The 23017-nt window shown below is 38.6% G+C and overlaps 2 protein-coding genes across 2 annotated transcripts in view; both read right to left on the bottom strand.

The window, feature by feature from the left end:
* The window catches only part of C7 (complement C7), a 56009-nt gene extending 54310 nt beyond the window's left edge, over nucleotides 1–1699 (bottom strand). The window contains exon 1 of the mRNA XM_070476625.1: nucleotides 1591–1699. Within this exon, the coding sequence (XP_070332726.1) occupies nucleotides 1591–1596 (6 nt within the window). The 5' untranslated portion in view covers nucleotides 1597–1699. The remainder of the gene's footprint in view (nucleotides 1–1590) is intronic.
* Nucleotides 1700–1844: 145 nt separating this feature from the next.
* Nucleotides 1845–23017, bottom strand: part of CARD6 (caspase recruitment domain family member 6) — a 51726-nt gene continuing 30553 nt past the window's right edge. The window contains exon 6 of the transcript XR_011491202.1: nucleotides 1845–1909. The gene's annotated coding sequence lies outside the window, so the exon portion shown is untranslated. The remainder of the gene's footprint in view (nucleotides 1910–23017) is intronic.

Raw genomic sequence — 23017 nt, 5'->3', positions numbered from 1 at the left:
CCAGCCCCATGAGAATCACACTTTAGGTTTACAAACCCCAGGTTCATCTCAGCCCAGGGATGAAAAAGTGAAGGTCTGTGCCACAGTCAGATCAAAGGGAAATCCTTATTTCTCTAAAGTCCCGAAACACTTCAGAACCAATTATATCATATCCAAGGGTTACAAAGAGTACCAGTGGAATTCTGGGACCACCCCTCTGAAGTCAGTTCACATGAATGGGGGAAGAGACAAAAGAGTATTCCTCCTTAAAGGCCAGACTTGGAAACATAGTGTATCACAAAAGCATACCCTTCAGATTTACTGTAAAAGTATGAGTTTCTGCTTTCAAACAGGTGAGAACTCTGAATGCAGCTCACAGAGAAATCATTTATTTGTTGGCATTTTATCAACCAACTGAAAGATAAAAGTATATATATTATCCTGTTAGAAAAATATCGTAATAATCAATGACTGTGAACGCGTCTTTAAACATAAAACAATTATTAAGATGTCTCATCATAAAATAAGTAAGGAAATTGTTTGATAGTTAATACAAATATTAGGAGAAAGTATACTAGCTAGATGACTCTAGGAAAGGCATCCTATTCTAAGTGAGCAAGTGTTCTAAATTTTTTAATAAAAATACAAAACACACTGATAGAGATTAGATTATATCATAATTCTAACTTTGTATGGTTACTTGGCACTCTAGCATTATAACATTTGACAAATTAACTTTGTGATTTGTGTTTAATTTTCAATGACTTAATTAAATGCAGTTTCACACATAAAATACTCAAGACCCATGTTTCAGTCCTCCTCCATCCCCCTGGAAAGTGAGCACAGATTTCAGTACTGTAGTTAGGTAGCATAGTGACAGCAAAAGCAATCTAGCAGCTGACAGGGCTGAAAAATTACTGCTCCAGCATTATAATGTAAAATTTTAAAAGTTTAAATATAAAACTTTACAATAATAAAATTGCAGTAGCAGGTTCAACTTATGTTTACATCCCAGAAACATAGTTTATGATAGTTACATCTATCTTTGGTCCTAGATTTTTTTTTCTTAACATTCAGCCATATTGCATTAGGCCAATATGTGTTTTTGGTAACTCTTTAGCTTCATTCCATTTATCTGTATCTTCTGCTCTTAAAATCCTGATCCTTTCATCCAGATTCCAAATTCTAAAGTTCCAAGTTTCCAACTTCACTCTTCTATAAAGCTGTTAGATAAGTCAAATCACAGGGATTCATTGCATGACTCCAATTCAAACAAACAAAATACATTGGAGGAAATTTTTCCCTAAGAAATAACAGTTGTGTTATTGTATTTTTTAATGGCTTTCTTGGGACTTTCATAAACACGGCTTCCAATTTCTGATTCCCAGGCCTCTAAGCCAATAAACTAAACTACAAGAAAAGAAAAAGAAATTTACTTCAGCTGAATTGTTAAATATATTTAATTAAGGATTTCTTAAAAGTCACCCTCAGAACTTTCTCTTTTCTATTTTCTCATGTCTTTTCTTTTTTTTTTTAATTTGTTACTTAAGTGAAACCTTACTCCCTTTAGAGTTAGCTCTGTTCACAAAAGTAATGAAGTTATTATCTTACCTTCATGTTTGGAAAAACATTCAGGGCAGCAGAGAGAAGGAAAATGTCCTCCTCCAGTGCCCAGTGAATTTTCAACAGTGGGAAGAGGCCAGCAGTCTACTCCCCGCCTGTCTCTGTCTGCTGGGGATTCACTTGGCATTCATATATAAAGCGAGCAGTTCCGAGACTTTGCTCCGACCCCAACCGGGTTCTCTGGGGACACTGAGAACCTGCCCTTATACTGAGTCTGTGTCTTGAAGCCAGATGCATCTTATCAATTTGCACAGGCCTTAGCTACAGTCAGCTGGGACTGTTTGGAAGCATAGTTCTGAAGAAACATCTGTAAATCAAGAAAAACAGAAAATATTCTCACTTCAATGTTTAAGTGGTTTTCAACCAAAGGAGACTCTGTGTAAGGCAGGGAATAAGCGTCCTTCCTGTTTCAATTTATCACACAAAGCAGATGTTTTCATGATTCTCTAAAAAGGGGTTATACAGCAGAATTTGAGATTAGACACTGTGTTAGAAAAAACTTACATGCCATTCTGTCACTCAAAATGGAAATGGAAATTCTGGAATGGAATTGTGTGTGTGTGTGTGTGTGGCCTAACACAATATAATATACATTTCTTCATGTGAAGAATGATCAAAAAGAGCATTGTGTTTTGCAAACATATTTAAAGGCATCACTAATTACTCCCAAGAATTTCCCTTAACCCTATGATATTCAGATCACTCCTTTGGAAAGTTCTTGTCACAGTCATCATTTATGTCTACTTTGTCTTCTTCAGTTGTCTTGTCTTATTGTGCCAGATCCTCACTTTCCATGGCTTTGCATTGATTCTAGCAGTTCTCCAACATCATTTTCACAGATTTCACAAAAGGCTGCATTTTCGCTAGATTTCAGATTTTCTCTTGAAGTTGAGCTACAGTTTTATTTGCATGATTTGGCCAAATATTCTGATGCTTGCTGTTAGGACATCATAGGGAGAAGAGACATAAGCATGAAGTGGGAAAGGAAATTTGAATTTAGAGTAATTTTATAATTAAATATCCCTTTAGTGACTATTTTCCAGTTTTAATATTTTTTCTTTTTATATCCAACATGTCTGAATAATAAACGACCCCCCCACACTCTCCTTTTATAAATTAATGGTGGTCTTCGAGAGACAAAACTTTCCCATCTTTTGTTCAAGCCATTAGTGATTTGTGTGGAAAAAAATTTCTGCCACAGAGAAGAGGATGCTGATTCCTGAAAGATCTTTTTTTAATTCAGCTCCAAGTGCACGAATTCCAAATGTTGTGGGCTCTCTTTAAGCACGCAATGTACATTTCCAAGTTCAGTGGCTGTCTTAGCTTGAGTTTTGCAGGTATTTGCAGAATATCAACAGCACCTGCCAAAGTAGTTTTTCCATTCATTCATACATGCATTCATTCATTTGTTTATTCTAAACTCAACAAATATTTACAAAGGCTGCATAATACAGGCTAGGGGCTTTGACAGATGGAAGCCTTGAGTAACATCCTTCTTTATCTTCATGGCATATCCTTAGTACAGAGGATGAGTCATAAATACAAATGTATCTGCAATAATCTAGAATTTGCATTGTTCAGTTTCCAGACAATGTATTGCAGAAAGTAAATGTAAAAACTTTACAAAAACTTCCTCTCACCAAGGGCTTTGCGCTTGCCCATTTCCACAGCTTTGCTGTCATACGAACAGCATTTTTTCTTTCTAGAGTTTCAGTGGAGAGCAATTGGAACAAAAGTTTCAAGTATAGGTGGAAGCCACACTGTGGGAAATTTGATTACCAGTAAAAGTTGTGTGGACTTTATTCAAAGAATAATGGGAACTCACCCTTTGGAAGTTTTAAGAAAAGAATAAAAGTGATGTTTTAGCATGATTTAAACACTGGTAGTGTGCAGGCTACATGGAAAGTATAAGCAGGAGAAGCAGAAAGTGTGATTTGGAATTCATTTCAGTAATCAGACAAGGGGCAATTGAGGCCTCTTTTGAGAAGAGAAAGACAAAGGACCAGAGGTTTCACAGGGCTTAACGACTGAAAGTAATCTTGTGTCTGATTGACTGAGAAAATTGGAAGAATTTAAGAACAAATTAATGAAAGAGGGAAATAGGAAGTTGAAGAGAAAAAAGTGGTTTTAGAAAAAGGACATTTTTTTTTTTTATTTTGGATAAAGTATGCAACACAGAACTGGAAATGTAGATGTCTTTGGGAAAAAAACATCTGTATCTTGGCAGAGGGTACATAACTAAAGTCATAGGAAACTCATTACAATGAAGAATAAAACAACAAAAAATGCCCCTATTCTGGAGCAAGAAGAAGGAGAAAAGCCAAAACGGGAAGGAGAGAGGTTACAGAAGGAGAAGGAAAACCAAACAATTCATTGTCAAGTTGAGGGTGATTTCAAGGTCAGGCCAGTCAATGAAGACAAGTGCCATATGGAGGTCAAAGAGAAGGAGTATTAAGGGAAGACCGCACTGCTCAGCAATTAAAACATAATGGAAACTGTGGATAAACTGAAGGTAGAGCTTCCCCACACATTTTACCCCCTAGTGCTACAAAACACGTTCAGAAAAAATAATTTTTGCAGCTGAATGTAACAAGCTGTGTATATTATGGGCTTCCCAGGTGGCACTAGTGGTAAAGAAACCACCTGCCAATGCAGATTAGATATAAGAGATGTGGGTTCCATCCCTGGGTGGAGATCCCCTGGATTAAGGAATGGCAACCCACTCCAGTATTCTTGCCTGGAGAATTCCATGGACAGAGGAGCCTGGCTGTCTGCAGTCCATGGAGTCACACAGAGTCAGACACGACTAAAGCAACTTATCAGTCACGTGTCTATTATAGAGCACGGCTTCTCAATCTCTGAATTGCTGACCTTTGGAGCTTGATCATTCTTTGTTGGTAGAGGGAGGTGAGGGATCTGTCTTGTGCATTGGAAGACAACAGCTAACCTGGTCTCTTCCCACTCAATGGTCATAACACCCTTCCCCAGTCATGACAATCAAAAATGTCTCCAGGCAATGTCAGATGTCCCCAGGAGGCAAAACCACGACCCTCCACTGAGAACCACTGTTAGTGTCTACCCCTAGCAAATGCTCGGCCCTAGATTCACAAAGTGCCATGCCCAGGGTAATGTCAATTAAGTATTCTGAAAGTCTGACCCCAAGTAAAACTTTTTAAAACTTTTTCAAACTAGATTTCCCAAATTCATGTGACCACAGAACATGTATTTCTAACAACACTCAAAGCTGGTAAATGTGACAGGCTTTGGCAAAATTGTGTCTGAGCCAACACTGAATTGATAGAAGGGAAAGCAGATTTTTGCCAGACTATGGAAGAGTCTGCAAGTCACACTTGCAGACATCTCTCCCCTTCTCCTGCTAAACACAGGAGTTAGCTTGTGTTCTGTCCCCCACTAGCCCCCAGTTTCTGAGGTGGCACTTTAAAATCTGTTATTATCCCCAAACCCTCATGAAACTATTAATATTAGACCACTGATGATATCAAGAAGCGGTTCTGCTCCATCTCAGAGAGATACTGGAAAACATTTTAACAAGTGTGTTTCATTTACTAGCCACTTTGTTTTGTTCTGTATTGTTCCAACAGATTCCACTTACTCTGGAGAACAAACTCACTGTGGAAGAATAAAGCCTCCTTTTTTTCTGTTAAGCCTGATAAGGTCAGAATGGAAATTGCCAGAGGTGGGCATAAAGAAGCAACAGTGTCCCCTAGTGGCAAGCATGCTCCAGTCCCTGGAGTTGAACAATAACATTAGGCCCCGGAGTCCATTCACAGGGAATGAGAAACTGAACCTTCTTAGGCTCTAAGTCACGGGCTTGTGAAGCCTAATAAGTACTCCTAATAGGAGCCTAATCAAATCTAATAAAGCCTAATAAAATCTCTTTTTCCATTACAGTTTCACTATGTGAATACTCTGAGAATGGAAAATGATTGCTAGTTAATGCCCTAGCTAAAGGAGGATTTCAGCAAAATATTTACTGTTAAATGCTTTATCATTACACCTAAATACTGTGATTTGTTCATAAAGGGGAGGTCACTAGGTAATCTCCTCTGTTGGTATCAAGTCCTTCATAAGGATGTTAAGGTTTAAGTAGATTAAGAGTATGAACAGGGCTTCACACCTCCCTTTGGGAAGAGAGGTTCTGACCCTACAACACTGGACACATCTTTGCTCTGGCGGTCCCAAAGACTGCAAATGGCCAGGATCAAAATAATAGTCAGGAGGTGATAAGACATTTCGTCATGATGGTTTTCAGCGCTTGCTGAATTTAGAAGAGGACCTGTATTTCTCTGACTTCTAGTAGTCATCTGGAGTTTTCACTTCTCTGCAGTACGTGGCAAGAGCCTGCAAGTCTAAAAAACATTTCATTCGGTTTAAATTTGAATTAAATCAAACAGCGCTAAGAAAGATGATATGAAATGCAAAGATCTCCGTGATCAACAGCTGGTACAGCTGCTAATATCACAAAAGACAAATTAGGAGGCAGGAGGTGCCTCCTAATGAAGGAATATACCACCACCATCCATGTTCCTGCCGAAGGGACCAAACCTGAATTTGATCAAGCCTCTCAACGAGTTTGCAGAAAGCTCTGATGATAGAGAAGCAGGCAAAACAGCACCACAATATGCAAACAGCAACATGCAGACTAGAAGAAACTACAAGTCAAACACCCAGGACCCAGAGACCATTTGAGTTTCCTGAGCCATACAGTAACTGTATCAACCTAGAGAGGTAGGATGAGAAGGGAGATGGGAGGGAGTTTCAATCATGTTGAGATCTGACAGAAAACAGCAAAATTCTGTAAAGCAATTATCCTTCAATAAAAAATTTAATTTTTAAAAAACACCCAGAACCTTTAACAGATTCTGAATCATACAATGCAGGAAGAATCAGACTAAATCATAATGTCCAGGGATGCCCTTTAAGTGATAAAGCTTTAGAGAAATGCAGGTGAGATTGTTATGAAATCATTTGGAGGTTGCATTGGTGGGTGAGGCAGGTATGACTGAGATGGACACATGGAGTGGCTACTGGATGACTGAATTTTTTTGCCTGGATAGAGGTTATAGGGTAACAACTCATAAAATGTATTATGTCATATGCTGATTTTCTGTACATGCATTTCATTTAACAATAAAAGTAATTTCAAAAAAATTTTTTAAAGAAGAAAAAGATTTCCGTGGCTCTACTGTGTAAAATCCTGCAGATGAAGGGTGAATATAAAAGCACAAGGTCATTTTTTGATCTTCACTTTAAACTTGTGGTGCCCAAGTAAAAAAGGTTTTTTTTTTTCAGACCAAGAGTTCAGCATATTATGCCCTAAAGTGAAAGTCAATCACTTTCAGAAAATTTCAATCTATCCCATAATTTTAAACATTACTTCCTTAAACTGTCTTTATTTTTTTTAATATTTATTCATTTATCTGGATAGAATGAGTCTTAGTTGTGGCCTGCTGGATGTGGGATCTAGTTCCCTGACCAGGGATCAAACACTGGGAGCAGGGAGTCTTAACCACTGGACCATTGGGGAAGTCCTTTAAACAGTCTTTAAATAATCTTTAAAAAGATGTAATTTTATATCAGAGTCATCATTACATACTCCACAGGTTAAGAAAGAATAAAAGGATGAGTGATGAAAAGGAATAAAATCCTGAATTGTACAAATTTTTCAAATGTTCGTAATAAAATCTTAGAAACCAATGGAAAACAGTTATAAATGTGTAACTAGAGACTTAAAAAGTAGGAATTTTCCTGAAAGCAATAAAAGGTACTAATTTGTGTTTCACTAGTACAAGTGTGTGCTCTAAGGGCTGACGGTCTGTGTTCAAATCCTGAGCAAGTTGTTTAGCCTCCTTGATCCTCTTGCTTCCTTATCCAAAAGGTGGAAATAATATTATCTAACTCAAAGAGTTGCTATATTAAATGAATCCAAATAAAGCAATCAGCACTGCATCTGGAATATAGTAAACTGAGTCCAAATAAACATAAGCTAGCATACAATAGATTAGAAACAAGCCAAATATTCATCAGCAGTGGATTTGTTAAATAATTAGTAGCATACATATTAAATGAAATATTTTGCAGCTATTAAAGAAGTTTCCTATGCAATGATATGGAAAGATCTACAAAATGCACAAGAAGAAAAAGAAAGATACAGAACAATAAGTTACTTTGGGGTTAAAAGGAGGAAGGAGAATAAGAGTATATTGGGATGGGGGTCTCTGCACATCCCCAGAGCAATGCTGTTCTCTGGGTGTGTGAGGCTCACTGAGGGCCCAGGAAGTCAGGAGCAGAGCTCTGCACCTCGGTGGATGTGGGCTGTGCTTCAGTTTAGTCTATGTACCCAGATGATTTTCATCTACCTTGGGTGATTACCCCCTTCAATCATCATCACTGCTGCTTGCTATATATGAAAGTTGTTAAGAAAGTAAATCCTAAGAGTTCTCATCACTAGGAAAAATATATGTTTTCTACTTCTTTACTTTTTATCTATATGAGATAAGGGATATTCACTAAATTTTTTGTGATAATCATTTCATGACGTATGTAAATCAAATCATGTGCCATACTCCTTAAACCTGTATGCTGTGTGTGTGCTCAGACGCTCAGTCATGTCCAGTTCTTTGCAACCACATGGACTGTAGCCCACCAGGCTCCTCTCTCCATGGCATTTTCCAGGCAAGAATACTGGAGTGGATTGCCATTTCCTCTTCCAGGGGATCTTCTCCACCCAGAGATGGAACCTGTGTCTCCTTGCATTGGCAGGCAGATTCTTTACCACTGAGCATTCTTTACCACCTGGGAAGCCCTAAACTCATACAGTGCTTTATATCAATTATATCTTAATAAAACAGAAGAAAAAAAGACATTTTAAACAACTAATTAATTTTAAAAGAATAATTTTCTTTAAAAAAATATATTTACATACATGTTTGTATTTGCATGAAGAAACTCTGAAAGGATATACAAGAAACTAATAAAAATTATGATCTGACCAGGGATGCATAGAAACAAGGACTAAGTGGTCAACTGAAAAAAAAAATTACAAAAACTAAAATTTGAGAATTATGTTCTATTCAGGATTTTCTAAGGACTTAAGCCTGGAAGGCAGCCTCTCAGATGGCTCTGAGGAACTGCTCCAAAGAAGTAGGGGAGGATATATAGGAGTTCTGCAACACAAACCAGGTAGCTGGAACATCAAAAGATTGCTGTTAAAGAAAACCAGACATCTCAGGTTGTTGAATTTAGCTCTGTTCTGTGTATGGGAAGATTCAAGAGTCTGGGCTCATTGAAATCATTCCTTTGATATACACCTAGCTATCTAGAGCCAGTATCTTGCTTTTCTCTATCCTGAATCCCTCAGGGTGTACAGTTGGGGGTGACTGCAGGGGCTGCTGGCTTCTAGCTGCAGAATCCTGTTTTACTGATATGGCAGGCAACATTTTTCATCCACAAAAGGAAAAGATGGAAACAGGTTAGACTGAAAAAGAGATGGGACTAAGGCTTTATACCTTACATTAGTATATTTATTTACTATGTTGATGAATGAATTACCTATTCACAAAAGAAATTTTAAATTATTTAATTTTATTTTGTTAGCTTGTATTATGTTTTCATTCATGCATGCATGCTAAGTCACTTCAGTTGTGTCCAACTCTTTGCAACCCCGAGGACTGTAGCCCACCAGTTCCTCTCTCCATGGGATTCTTCAGGCAAGAATACTGAAGTGGGTTGCCATGCCCTCTTTCAGGGGCTCTTTCTGACCCAGGGACTGAAGCCGTGTCTCTGAAGTCTCCTGCGTTGGCAGGCAAGTTCTTTACCACCAGTGCCACACTTGTTTCTTCATACGTTTGAAGGACCTGGGGTATGTGGTGGGGATACACACAGCCATGATAGAAACAGGAATCTTACTGAAATGGTTCATGGGCACCAGGGTCAAAAAGATGATCTGGATCCAAGGCAGATCTAGTGATTTCTAGATCTTTACTTTAGTGCACTGCTGGTATATTTCCTTGATATTTACCGTGTTTCCAGTGTATGCTCTTTAACAGGGAGCACATGCATGAAGGGCAGTGATTGTGTGTATTTAAATATACATATAGGGACTTTCCTGGTGATCCAATGGCTAAGACTCTGAGCTCCCAGTGCAGCGGCCCCAGATTCAATCCTTGCTCTAGGAACTAGAGCCAAAACTAAGAGTTTACAGGTCGCAACGAAAACCTAGCACAGCCAAATAAACAAATACACTTACACACACACATATAGATATAATAAGTTACTCATATTCATAAAGAAATCAGTTTCACTCTCTTCCTGCTCCTTTTTCAGCTTCTACTGGTATGGGCCTGCTTCTTGGGAGAAAATGTGGCTCACCAGAAAGAGTATCAGACAAATTTTGTCTCAAATGTAGACTTTATCTTTGCTATCTGTGTTATTCTGTTAAGCCTCAATTTTCTTACTTAAAGGATAGTGAAAACTTCTTTACAGAGTCAATAAAATTCAGGATGTATAAAATACGCACTGCGGTATCTTGAACACACATAGGCAATGGGCAATAAGTGAGCTTTTTTTAAAAATATGCCGGGCTTCCCCAGTGGCTCAGATAGTAATGAATCTGCCTGCAGTGCAGGAGGCCTGGGTTTGATCCCTGGGTAGGGAAGATCCCCTGGAGAAGGAAATGGCAACCCACTCCAGAATTCTTGCCTGGAGAATTTCATGGACAGAGGAGCCTGGTGGACTGCAGTTGATGGGGTCACAAAGAGTTGGACATGACTGCAGGACTAACACTTTCCTTTCTTAAATATATGCATAAGGAAATGTGAGCCAAAGAAATTTTAGCAAAACAGTTGATCCAAATATATTCCTCCAATAATATCAAGTTTGGGTGCCAAACTTACTGAGAACAATCAAATCAACTTAGAAACACTCAGTTCAAGAAGAACCTGATTAACAATTTCCAGGGAGATTACCAGCTATCTAGCATTAGATTCTTATGGGTCTGTGAAAATAGTCAGTGGGGAACCCAGTGCTATTTTACAGGTCTAAGTTGATATGATTTAAAATAAGAAAGTACAGGCTTAACCAAGTATTGAGATACTTTCCTTTAGATTGAAATTAAAGCAATAAGCATTGTGATAGTGATGGTACAGCTCACCCAATGAGAAAGTCCTGTTGACAGTTGCATTACTATAACTTTGATGAGGCAAAAAGTGAAACCAATTGTTAGTAAGTGCTCTCATTGTCCCAAAGAATTTTTCAAAGCATGTGGCTCAATGCAGGGTAAAATGAAGAGGGCACCTCATTTGAGAAAACATCAGGAAGAACTTGGCAGAACGTTTAGCACTTAACATAAAGTCAGTAAAGGTTAGTAGCTTCTCCCATCAAGGCTATAAAGTGTGTATGTGTGTGTGTGCGTGTGTGTGCATGTGTGTGTGTGTGTGTGTTCAGTCATGTCTGACTCTGCAACCCCATTGAACTGTAGCTTGCTCCTTTGTACAAGGGATTCTCCAGGCAAGAATGCTGGAGTGGGTAGCCATTCCCTCCTCCAGGGGATCTTCCCAACCCTTGGATCTAACCCAGGTCTCCTGCATTTCAGGAAGATTCTTTACCATCTGAGCCACCAGGGAAGCCCAAGACTAAAGTGGGGAAACCTCAAATTGGGAAGCAGCCTTTCAACATTGTGCAAACACAGGAAGTAACCTCTCAGTTCACTGGGGAAATTGTGTAACACTCTTCAACTGTATAAAACAGACTCATGAAAATGGGCATACTGTTGATTTTTATCTAAAGTGTATCCCTTACTTCTCCTTCCCCAGAATAGACCCTGTGTTTTTGGCCAGAGTAGTTTGAGAAACACATATTTTAATGGGTGTCAGAATAGTTTGAGAAATACATATCAGTGCAATACAAGGTGATAAGACACCCCTGAATCATTCTAGACTTTTTCTTCCTTCTCGCTGTCTCCCACACCCAATTAGTCAACAAGTTCTATAAAATGTACCTCTGAGTTATACATTCCTTCATTCTTTTCTACTGTTAGTGTATAGCTAAGCCCCCCATTTCTCTTACTCCATATTCTTGTTGGGTATTCTCAGTTGAAAGTGTTAGTCACTTAGTCAAGTCTGACTCTTTGTGACCCCATGGACTGCAGCCTGCCAGGGTCCTCTGTCCATGGGATTCTCCAGGCAAAAATACTGGAGTGGGTAGCCATTCCCTTCTCCACGGGATCTTCCCGACCCAATGATCAAACTTGAGTCTCTGCATTGCAAGCAGATTCTTTACCATCTGAACTACAACTCACCCTTTCAAAGTGTATAATTCAGTGGTTTAAAAAATATTCACTTGCGTGTGAAACCATCACCACTGTTTTAGAAGTCCTGTAACCATTAGCATTCACTTCACATTTTCCACAACCTCTAGCTCCTGGAAACCACCAATTTATTTTCTGCCTCCATGGATTTACTTTTCTGACATTTTATATAAATAGAATCATACAATATGTGGTTTTTGTATCTCACTTTTTCACTTAGCCTAATGTTTTTAATGTTCACCCATGTTATGGTATATATCAGTACTTTATTCATTTTTAGGGCTGAATAATATTCTATGGCTGTGATGTGTTTTGTTTATCCATTCATCAGTTGATGGACATTTGAGTTCTTTCATTTTCAGGCTGTTATAAATAATGCTGCTGTGAACACTCCTATAGAAGTTTTCATATGGACAAATGTCTCCAAGTCTTTTGAGACTACTCCTAAGCATAGAATTACTGGGTCATATGGTAACTCTTTGCTTAACATTTTGAAGAACTACCAAACTAGCTGCATCATTTTACATTCCCACCAACATATGAAAGTTTTGATTCTCTGCATCCTCAAAAGTCTTTTCTGTATCTATTGAGAAGATTGTGGGTTATCTGTCCTTTATTCATTTAATATAATCTATTACCTTGATTGATGTCTATATGTTGAACTAATCTTGCATTCCTGGAATAAACCCTCATTTGGCCATGGTGTTTGTGTGTGTGTGTGTGTGTGTGTGTGTGTGTGTGTGTGTAAAATTTGCTCAGTCATGTCCAACTCTTTGCAACCCCACAGACTATACAGTCCATGGAATTCTCCAGGCCAGAACACTGAAGTGGGTAGCCTTTCCCTTCTCCAGGAGATCTTCCCAACCCAGGGATTGAACCCAGGTCTCCCACATTGCAGGCGGATTCTTTACCAGCTGAGCCACAAGGGAAGCCCTTGGCCATGGTATATAATCCTTTTTATATTTGGTAGATTCAGTATACTAGTATTTTCCTGAGGAAACTTGTGTCTATACTAGCAAGGGATATGACTCTGTAGCTTTCTTTTCTTGTTATATCCTTCTCTGCTTTTCATATCAGAGTAATACTGGCCTCCTAGAGATAGCTGGAACATGTTCCCTCCTCTTCTATTTTTGGGAAAAGTTTGTGAAGGATCAGAAAGACTCCATCTCTGTCTCCTTACCCTCCTATTAGTAAGCATTTGTATAAGTAACAATTTCTATTTGTTTGGGGTATCCTTTCAATGTTTCTTTTATGCAAATATAAGAGATACAAATAAATGTCCTTATGATTGGACGGATGGAACAGTTATCCACATGTCTTTCACGGTAAGAATTCTTGGATTCCTACAATCAAAACTACCCCTGCCAATTCGCCTCCATTCCACCCCATCAATTATCCCTAAAATATATGTCAAAATCACAACCCTTGTTAAATTCACTCTGCCTGTTTTCCTTCTGTACCCTGTGATTGGTCTTACTTTAAATTGATGACCATGAACCTCCAGGGCTAAATGGTAATCACACTACTTTGCCTGGTCCTAGTCACTCTATTTCACGCTTCTTTTTCTAAACTTGTTTCCACAAACTCAGTATCTGGTAATAACTTTCTTCTTTACCTCACTGAGACAACTGAATCACGAGAGAAGCTTCCACACACCTTCACTTAACCAATGTGCTCTGCTTTCTCTCTGGTTATAGTATATTTCTTCTTTATACTCCTAATTCAGTACCTAGAAATTCTACCTCTCATTTCTCTACTAGAAGCCCTGAAAAGAAGGAAAATAACTTTGGACCCATACCGAGTCTTTTTGAGTTCCAGAATCCCTGGATGCCTATCACAATAAATTAGTTCAGAACACTCTCAGGCAGGCATTCTAGACAAGAACAGAGCCTCTGTCTCAACCCTCAGCCCTGAAACTAGGGGCACTGGGATGGACGTAAAGATTGGTGAGTTGATGCTAACAAGATTTTAAGTGGCAGAAACAGAGCTCTCTCTTAGCATCATAGCGCTTAGTAGAATTAATACTGAGCTTAATCAGTGTTTATCTTGCATGTCAATCCCCTATGACATTTGTCTCTTGTTCATCTTGTCTTTGCTCTTTCTTTACTGGTTTCTATTTAATATTGATCATTGGAATGCTAGAGATAGATACGAGGTACAATGGGGAAAACTGATAAGTATAACTTAGATGGAAAGAATCCAAGAATTCTTCCACTGAAAGACTTAAGGATAACTATGTCTTCCTTATTTTGCCCCTCATACTTTCAACATCTACTCTTTGACATTTGTTCTTAATCAATGGCCTCCTTATTTCATTGAAAAAAATTCCATTTAAAAGGACTTCTACACACTCTCACTGCACATCCACACACTTACCAGCATTCATGCCCAAATAGTCTTGTTATCTTTTGTTACCACAGGTAACAAGCTTCTAACTGAGCCACCTCCACCAACTGTCAACCAAACTCCAACTTGTTCACTCGCAGTTAGAACCTGAGGAACCAGCCTTCATTATTCTTAAAAACTCGGCTTAGAAACAATCCTGCACTCCGTGAGAGCGCATCCCCACTCCCTCTACAATAAAGTGATTATGCGGCCCTTGTTCCAGCAGAGATATTCACATGGGCCCCAAGCAAGTACATTTTCAGGACCCAGCAATGATTTGCATTTGGGCCTGTGGAAGGTACTCGGAGCATTTTGCAGAATAAATAGCATTCATAGACACAACCCCAGATCCCAGGGTTCAGCTCCAACCAGAGACTTTCTAACTCTCTCAGGAAAAGTTTTGCCTAGTGTGAGATTCATTATTGATGAATGACCCCAATAAAGTACAATAAAGTAGATTGATAAGGCCTATTTCAAGAAGAAAGCTTATTATCCTTTCTAATTCAATAAGTTCCCCACACCTCATGCTGGAGGAACATTTTTTCAGTCTCATAACAACTAAGCACTCTGCTGAGTGATGTGCACTTTTGGTTAAAAAAAAATGATGAACTTGACCCTCCATTTACCCTAAGTTTCTTCAGCAAGAGTATAGAAAATACAATGCTGCCCATAAATAAAATTGAATTTCTAAACCACTTTATATTCCATATGAGAGCATCTTTCAAAAATATATGGAAAAAAATGCCACTGATGATGTAAGCTCCCAGGTATTGAAAGGAGCTATCGAACCTGATTCTTCAAAGATAGATTCAATGCATTAAAGCAGTGTTTTTCGTGAATTAGTGGCAACATCGGGTCACTGCCTAGACTTTTCCATGTGCCTCAGCCTCCGTTATCTGCCTTTTTGTTTTTCACTTCTCTTTCAACCAAAAAAAATTCCCCCATGACAATTTTCAGGCATATTTTCCATATACCCTTAACCCCAATATTCATCTCTCATGACACCTGAAATTATGGCTTTACCAGTCTATTCTTTGCTTCAAACCATCCACCCCTAATCTGGGCAATTTAAAAGTCCTCCTTGAAAAAAATACTGACTATATGAAAGGCAAGAGAAAAGAAGGGAAAGAAAAAGATATGAAAAATAACTGAAGCAGTACATTAGACTTTCAGTTTGTGCCAGGATTAAGTCAGTGATACCAACAATCCTGGGTCTCACTATGGCCTTACCTCCTCCTCCATCCCACCCTGATGCCATGATTAAACAGGTCATTCACTATCTTCATATAGTGACAGCTAGACAAATGGGAATTAAACTTGTCGTGGTACTGATTTTGAAATGTATAGAATATCAAATCACGTGTTGTACATCAGGAACTAACAAAGGTAAATTATACTTCAGGAATAAACAACAAGAGAACTCATAGAAAAAGAGATCAAATTAGTAGTTACCAGAGTTAGGAGATGGCGGGAGCAGGAATTGGATGAAGGCTGTAAAAAGGTACAAACTTCCAGTTATAAGATAAATAAGTTATCAGAGATGTGACATACAAAGTGATTAATATAATTAACACAGCTGTATATTATATATGAAGGTTGTTAAAAGAGTACATTTTAAGAGTTTTGGTTACAAGAATAAAATGTTTTTTCTTATTCTTTCATTTTGTATCTGTAGGAGATGATGGGTGTTCACTATATTTACTGTGATACTAATTTCATAATGGGTATAAGTCAAACAATTATGCTTTATACCTTAAATTTATACAGTAACTTATAACAATTATGTCTGAATAAAAAAGGTTAAAAATTAGAACTTCCCTGGCAGTCCAGTGGTTAAGACTTCAAGCTTCCACTGCAGGGGGTGTGGGTTCAATCCCTGGTTGGGGAAACAAGATCCCGCATGATGTGTGATGTGACCAAAAAAAAAAGATTAAGACTCCATGCTACCAATGCAAGGGGCCTGAGTTGGATTCCCTAGTCAGGGAACTAGACCTCACATGCCCCAAATAAAGATCCTGCATGCCCTAACGAAGATCTAAGATCCCACATGCTGTTAACCAAGACCCAGTGCAGCCAAATAAATGAATAAATATTTTAAAACAAACAAACCAGGGCTTTCTTGACTACAGCTTCACCACTGCCATCTTCAAGGCTGCAGTGTGGTTCAATCACATGAATGAAGCTGCAACATGTGAGCAGACAGATTACTGCTGATTCCTTGTACAAAGGCAGAAGGGATTGTATATTCTATCTTCACAAAGAGCAGGAGATATGTTCCTGCTGTGAGGACAGCATGACAAGTGTCAACAGATATTTCCTTGCTTGAGTCCCTCATCTTGCCTAAAGGATAACTGCAAGCAGGGGTTTTCTTTGCAGGAACACAAGTACACACAGCACCAGAGGCAAAGTGGTTCTTCGTGAAACAGCTGTAGCCACTTCACTCTTCATCCACTCATCAGGTTTTCCCAGAGCCCACTGCAGCCCAGTTGAGAATATTTGGACTCAATTCCTGATTTGACCATGTGCTTAACTTAACTTTCTTCACTCTGGATTTCATTAAATAGAAATATTACCTATATGCTGTCTTTCCAGAGTCACAAAGAAAATAAACTGACTTCTCACATGCTAACATTTAGGACACTTAGCACATAGAAAAGACTTGATAAATCCCAGTCATGAGTACTATGCTTAGTCAATATTTTATTATTAAATAATAAAGATAAGTTAAAAGATATTACCCTGTAAACTTAGATTTCACAGAGCACTAAGTTTTCCTTTCTGTTGCTTTAAATTTTTGAGAAGAAACAACAAAATATAACTTACACTCAAATTATCTTTATCTTACTTATTGTACCCTAGATTATAAAGCTAATATTGAGGACTTTATTGCTTCATGTTCCATTTTTTAAAAAGTGAGTGTATCACTCTTCTAAGGTCAGAAACCCAAATGTAATTTTTGGTTTGGTTTGCTACATAAACATCTGTTAGTTAAAAAAAAAAAAATATGAAAGAGTACTTAATTTGCATTGAATCTTCCAATTCTAGGCGAAAATATTTTATACAAACCTCTTATAATGTCAGTTATTATAACTGGTATATTTAGAACTAACTACACCATTGTTTATTCTTTAGTTTTTACTTTTTGGCCACACCACTCAGCACATGGGAACTTAGTTCCCATATCAGGGATCAAACTCACATCCCCTGCATTGGAAACGAGGAGTCTTAATCACTGAACCACCAGGAAAGTCCTGCTACCCCATTATTTTTAAATACCTTCATAGACCCACATTGCCTAGGTATAGCAGAATCATTTAAAGACTGTGAGTTTTTTTAGTACTTTATAAACAAGATTTTATACATCTGATGTACACATCTTTGTGTATATTAACAAGAATATGCGTAGGATGAATTCCCAAAGTACATTTACTGGTTCAGAAGTTACAGATAGAGGGAGGTAGGAGAGATGTTCGAGTGGGAGGGGACATGGGTAAACCTGTGGCTGATTCATGTTGATGTATGGCAGGAACCAACACAACACTGTAACGCAATTATCTTTCAATTAAAACTAAATAAATTTAATGTTGATATTTGGCATAAAATGACAAAATTCTGTAAAGCAATTATCCTTCAATTAAAAAATAAATAAAATCAAAGTCAAAATAAATGTATAAATTTTTTTAAAGTTATGGACATTTTTACATATGCAATCAAATTGCCTTCCCGAAGAATGTGATAATTTATACTGTCACCAGCAGTGGAATTGCCTTTCTATCCAATAATTCTATTAATGTTAATTTTTAAAACTGTTACTGAAAAAGGTTGAAATTAATGCCCAAAGGTGGAGTTTGAGTAACTTGTAAATTTTAACTACATACATTTGCCTCCATCCTCTACAAGCAAAAATAGCTTACCTCTACTACATATACTTTTTAGCATATACTTTACATATACTATATTTACTATGTATTAAGTTATTTTAAAAGTTTCCAATTAGGTAAAGAAATAATTTTAATTATACAAAGTTTAATATGTCAGCCCTAGAATACAGAGTTGGGCATACCTTGTTTTAAGTGTCTGTATTGTCAATGAGTTTGATAAAGGACGGAAATGGTATGGACCTAACAGGAGCAGAAGATAGTAAGAAGAGGTGGCAAGAATACACAGAACTGTACAAAATAATCTTCATGACCCAGATAATCACGATATGTGATCACTCACCTAGAGCCAGACATTCTGGAATGTGAAGTCAAGTGGGCCTTAGGAAGCATCACTACGAACAAAGCTAGTGGAGGTGATGGAATTCCAGTTGAGCTATTTCAAATCCTAAAAGATGATGCTGTGAAAGTGCTGCACTCAATATGCCAGCAAATTGGAAAACTCATCATTGGCCTCAGGACTGGAAAAGGTCCGTTTTCATTCCAATCCCTAAGAAAGGCAATCCCAAAGAATGCTCAAACTACTGCACAATTGCACTCATATCACACGCTAGTAAAGTAATGCTCAAAATTCTCCAAGCCAGGCTTCAGCAATACATGAACCGTGAACTTCCAGATGTTCAAGCTGTTTTTAGGAAAGGCAGAGGAACCAGAGATCAAATTGCCAACATCTGCTGGATCATTGAAAAAGCAAGAGAGTTCCAGAAAAATATCTATTTCTGCTTTATTGACTATGCCAAAGCCTTTGACTATGTGGATCACAATAAACTGTAGAAAATTCTGAAAGAGGTGGGAATACCAGACCACCTGACCTGCCTCTTGAGAAACCTGTATGCAGGTCAGGAAGCAACAGTTAGAACTGGACATGGACCAACAGACTGGCTCCAAATAGGAAAAGGACTACGTCAAGGCTGCATATTGTCACCCTGCTTATTTAACTTACATGCAGAGTACAACATCATGAGAAATGCTGGGCTGGAAGAAGCACAAGCTGGAATCAAGATTGCTGGGAGAAATGTCAATAACCTCAGATATGCAGATGACACCACCCTTATGGCATAAAGTGAAGAGGAACTAAAAAGCCTCTTGATGAAAGTGAAAGAGGAGAGTGAAAAAGTTGACTTAAAGCTCAACATTCAGAAAAGTAAGATCATGGCATCCAGTCCCATCATTTCATGGGAAATAGATGGGGAGACAGTGGAAACAGTGTCACACTTAATTTTGGGGGCTCCAAAATCACTGCAGGTGGTGATTGCAGCCATAAAATTAAAAGACGCTTACTCCCTGGAAGGAAAGTTATGACCAACATAGACAGCATATTAAAAAGCAGAGACATTACTTTGCCAACAAAGGTCCATCTAGTCAAGGCTATGGTTTTTCCAGTGGTCATTTATGGATGTGAGAGTTGGACTGTGAAGAAAGCTGAGCACCGAAAAATTGATGCTTTTGAACTGTGGTGTTGGAGAAGACTCTTGAGAGTCCCTTGGACTGCAAGGAGATCCAACCAGTCCATCCTAAAGGAGATCAGTCCTGGGTGTTCGTTGGAAGGACTGATGCTGAAGCTGAAACTCCAATACTCTGGCCACCTCATGCAAAGAGTTGACTCATTGGAAAAGACCCTGATGCTGGGAGGGATTGGGGGCAGGAGAAGAAGGGGACGAAGGAGGATGAGATGGCTGGATGGCATCACTGACTCGATGGACATGAGTTTGAGTAGACTCCGGGAGTTGGTGATGGACAGGGAGGCCTGGCATGCTGTGATTCATGGGTTCGCAAAGAGTCGGACAGGACTGAGCGACTGAACTGAACTGAACTGTCGTAGATGTGTTAGCATTCAAAAGATCCAGAAGATGGCAGTATAATGATGTTTTTCTTAAATTCTAGAGAAAAATTTAAGCGGGTAAAATCTGAAACTGCAGATTGTTTCCATTTTTATTTTCTTTTTTCTTAAAATTGTGCACGATCATGAGATGTAAGGCAGTAAAGAATGAGTAGAGGAGCCCTCACACTTAGGAAAGAGAAGTCGTGGTGGATGGACAGGGAAATTGAGCACTCTTGCTTCAAATTTCAGACCTTTGGGCCAGTACACTCTAAATCAACATTTATCTGTAGGTGAAACCATCTAGTTAATGCCCTCCCTGCAAGACTATTATGAAGATTAAATAAGATAAAATGTATAAATGTGTGCAGCCCTGAGAATATCATGAGCATTCTGGTTTTAGTTTTTAAAATCCTCCTCTGTTAGAGATATCTACTGAAATATGCATGCCTGAAATAATGTGGCATCTTAAATTTGCTTTTAAATGCTTCATTTAAAAAAAGAAAAACTGAGGTAGAGACATGGATAAAGCAAAATCGACAAGTTATTGATAATTCTTGAATTTGCTATAAGATTAAGGGGATTGGTGATGCTATTCTATTTGTGCATATGTTTTAAACTGTCGTGTATATACACACATGCATCACTCTGGGTGAAACGCAGAGACTGGGTTCCAGGGCAGCAGCAGTGGAAGCAGAGAAGGCAGGGAGAATGATACTGCAGTAGTCCTCATAGAGGTGGGGGTGGCTGAGATAGGACTGGTGGGAGTGGAGATCTTAGAAAACTGGATGGGCTCAGAATACTATGGAGATGATTTGGGAGAGGAGGGTTGATTTGGGATGGAGGAAAGGCGAAGTAAAGTTCTAGGTTTTGGCATTATTACAACTGGGGGATGGGACTGTGGGGGGCTGCAAATTTGGAAAGAGTTCTAAGTTTGAGATTTCTTTCAGGCATGTTACAGAAATGCTGAATAAACAACCGGATGTAGTTCACAATACAGGTCAGGACTAGAAATGTAGATGGGGTGGGGTGTGAGGCAGAGTTGTTAGATGCTATCTACTGTCAGGGGACTAACTGATGCCAACAAAGGAGTGAAGAAATAGAGAGGGAACCTCAGGACAGATGTATAGAGACTGGACGAAGGAGAAGCCAGCAGAGTAGTGATGTCCCTTCTCTAGAACAGGACTGGCATAGGGCAGGCTAGATGTGCTTTGGTATGTAAACCACTTAGCAACTAGGGCTTCCCTGGTGGCTCAGAGGATAAAGCGTCTGCCCGCAATGCGGGAGACCAGGGTTCGATTCCTGGGTTGGGAAGATCCCCTGGAGAAGGAAATGGCAATCCACTCCAGTACTCTTGCCTGGAAAATTCCATGGACTGAGGAGTCTGGTAGGCTACAGTCCATGGGGTCGCAAAAGAGTCGGACACGACTGAGCGACTTCACTTAGCGACTAAACCACAACGACCCATTGTGGCACATAGTAGGGATTCAACAATCATTATATCCTTTGCCCCATTTGTTTCCGGCAGATGGCCTCTCCTCTCACTTCCCTGGGGAAAGTAGAAAACAAAAGCTGTCAGGAGCCAACACATCAACTTCCTGCTTTCCTCACAACTCAAACCTACCGCTGAATCTATCATCCACTCCCTCTTCCTTCCAGCGTCCCAAGAAGGCAAACTCCCTTTTCAGAGTTCATTGTTCCCCCACAGCCTGCCAATTCTCTCTCTCCGTTTCTGGGACATTGCCCTACCAAGTATGACATTTTGTCTTGTACTTTCTATTCTTTCCCTTGTGTAGATTCTTCCTCTCAGTCTGTAAGCATGAGTTCATTCCAACTTAAAAAAAAAAGTCTTCCTTTAGTGATTTTTCTGTAAAAAGTGCTGCTCACTTTGTATTGTGCATATGAAATACAAATGAATGTATTTACAGAACAGAAATAGATACACAGGCATAGAAAACAAATTCATGTCTACCAAAGGGGAAAGGGGAGAAAGGGATAAATTAGGTTGGGATTAACACATGCACACACTGCTATATATAAAATAGATAAACAACAGGGACCTTCTTTGGTGTAGGTATGGAAGCTTTTGGATGGTCTCTTATTCCTTAATGTTCCGTGTGGTCAGGAGTTTTCTGGTTTTCTCAGGATTTGGGCTCAAGTCTCCTGCCTCTGGATTTCAGTTTTATTCTTCTAATAGTCTCAAGGCTTCTCCAACTATACAGTACTGATAATAAAACTTCTAGGTTAATGGTGAAAAGATTCTCCACCGTGAGAGACAACCAGAGAGGTTCACAGAGTTACATGAAGAATAGGAGAGGGAGGAAGGAGATAGAGGTGAGCAGGAGGAGAAAAAGGGGACTCAAGAGGAGAGAGACAGATCTACGCAGTTATCTGTTCCCAAAGTGTTCTCTGTAGCCCAGACACCCACAAAGATTCACAGAGTTGGATTGGGAAGAGAAGGGGAATGGAGGAAGTAGAGGTGTTCTGAGGGAGAATAACAAAGATTGAAAATCTAGTGTAGAGGTTAGACTCTTTGAAATACAATATTTAAAAACAAAAACACACAAAAAAATTTAGAACTGTATATGAAGTTCAGTTTAAAAATAGGGTTTCTCTCTCTCTTTTTTTTTTGTGTGGCTATAGTGAAATGAAAATGAAAGTTAAGGAATAATAGAGGAGTATTAGAGGACTCTAAAAGGAAATAGGAGAGAAAAACAAGAAAAAGAAAAAAAAAAAGAAAAGAAAAAAAAATTTTTTTTCCCAAATAAAAAAATCGTAAAAATATATGAAAATGAAAGTTGAGGAGTAATGGGGGAGTAATAGGGAATTATAAAAGAAAATGAAAGAGAAAAAATAAAAAATTTAAAAAAAAAAAGGGAAAGAAAAAAAAAATTTTTTTTTTAATTAAAAAAAAAAAATGTACATATATATCTAGGAATTTCTCTG

Source organism: Odocoileus virginianus, chromosome 14 (assembly GCF_023699985.2).
Source record: "Odocoileus virginianus isolate 20LAN1187 ecotype Illinois chromosome 14, Ovbor_1.2, whole genome shotgun sequence".
Taxonomy (NCBI): domain Eukaryota; kingdom Metazoa; phylum Chordata; class Mammalia; order Artiodactyla; family Cervidae; genus Odocoileus; species Odocoileus virginianus.
The sequence above is the reverse complement of the archived record's forward strand: the minus strand, read 5'-3'. Positions and strand labels throughout refer to the sequence as shown.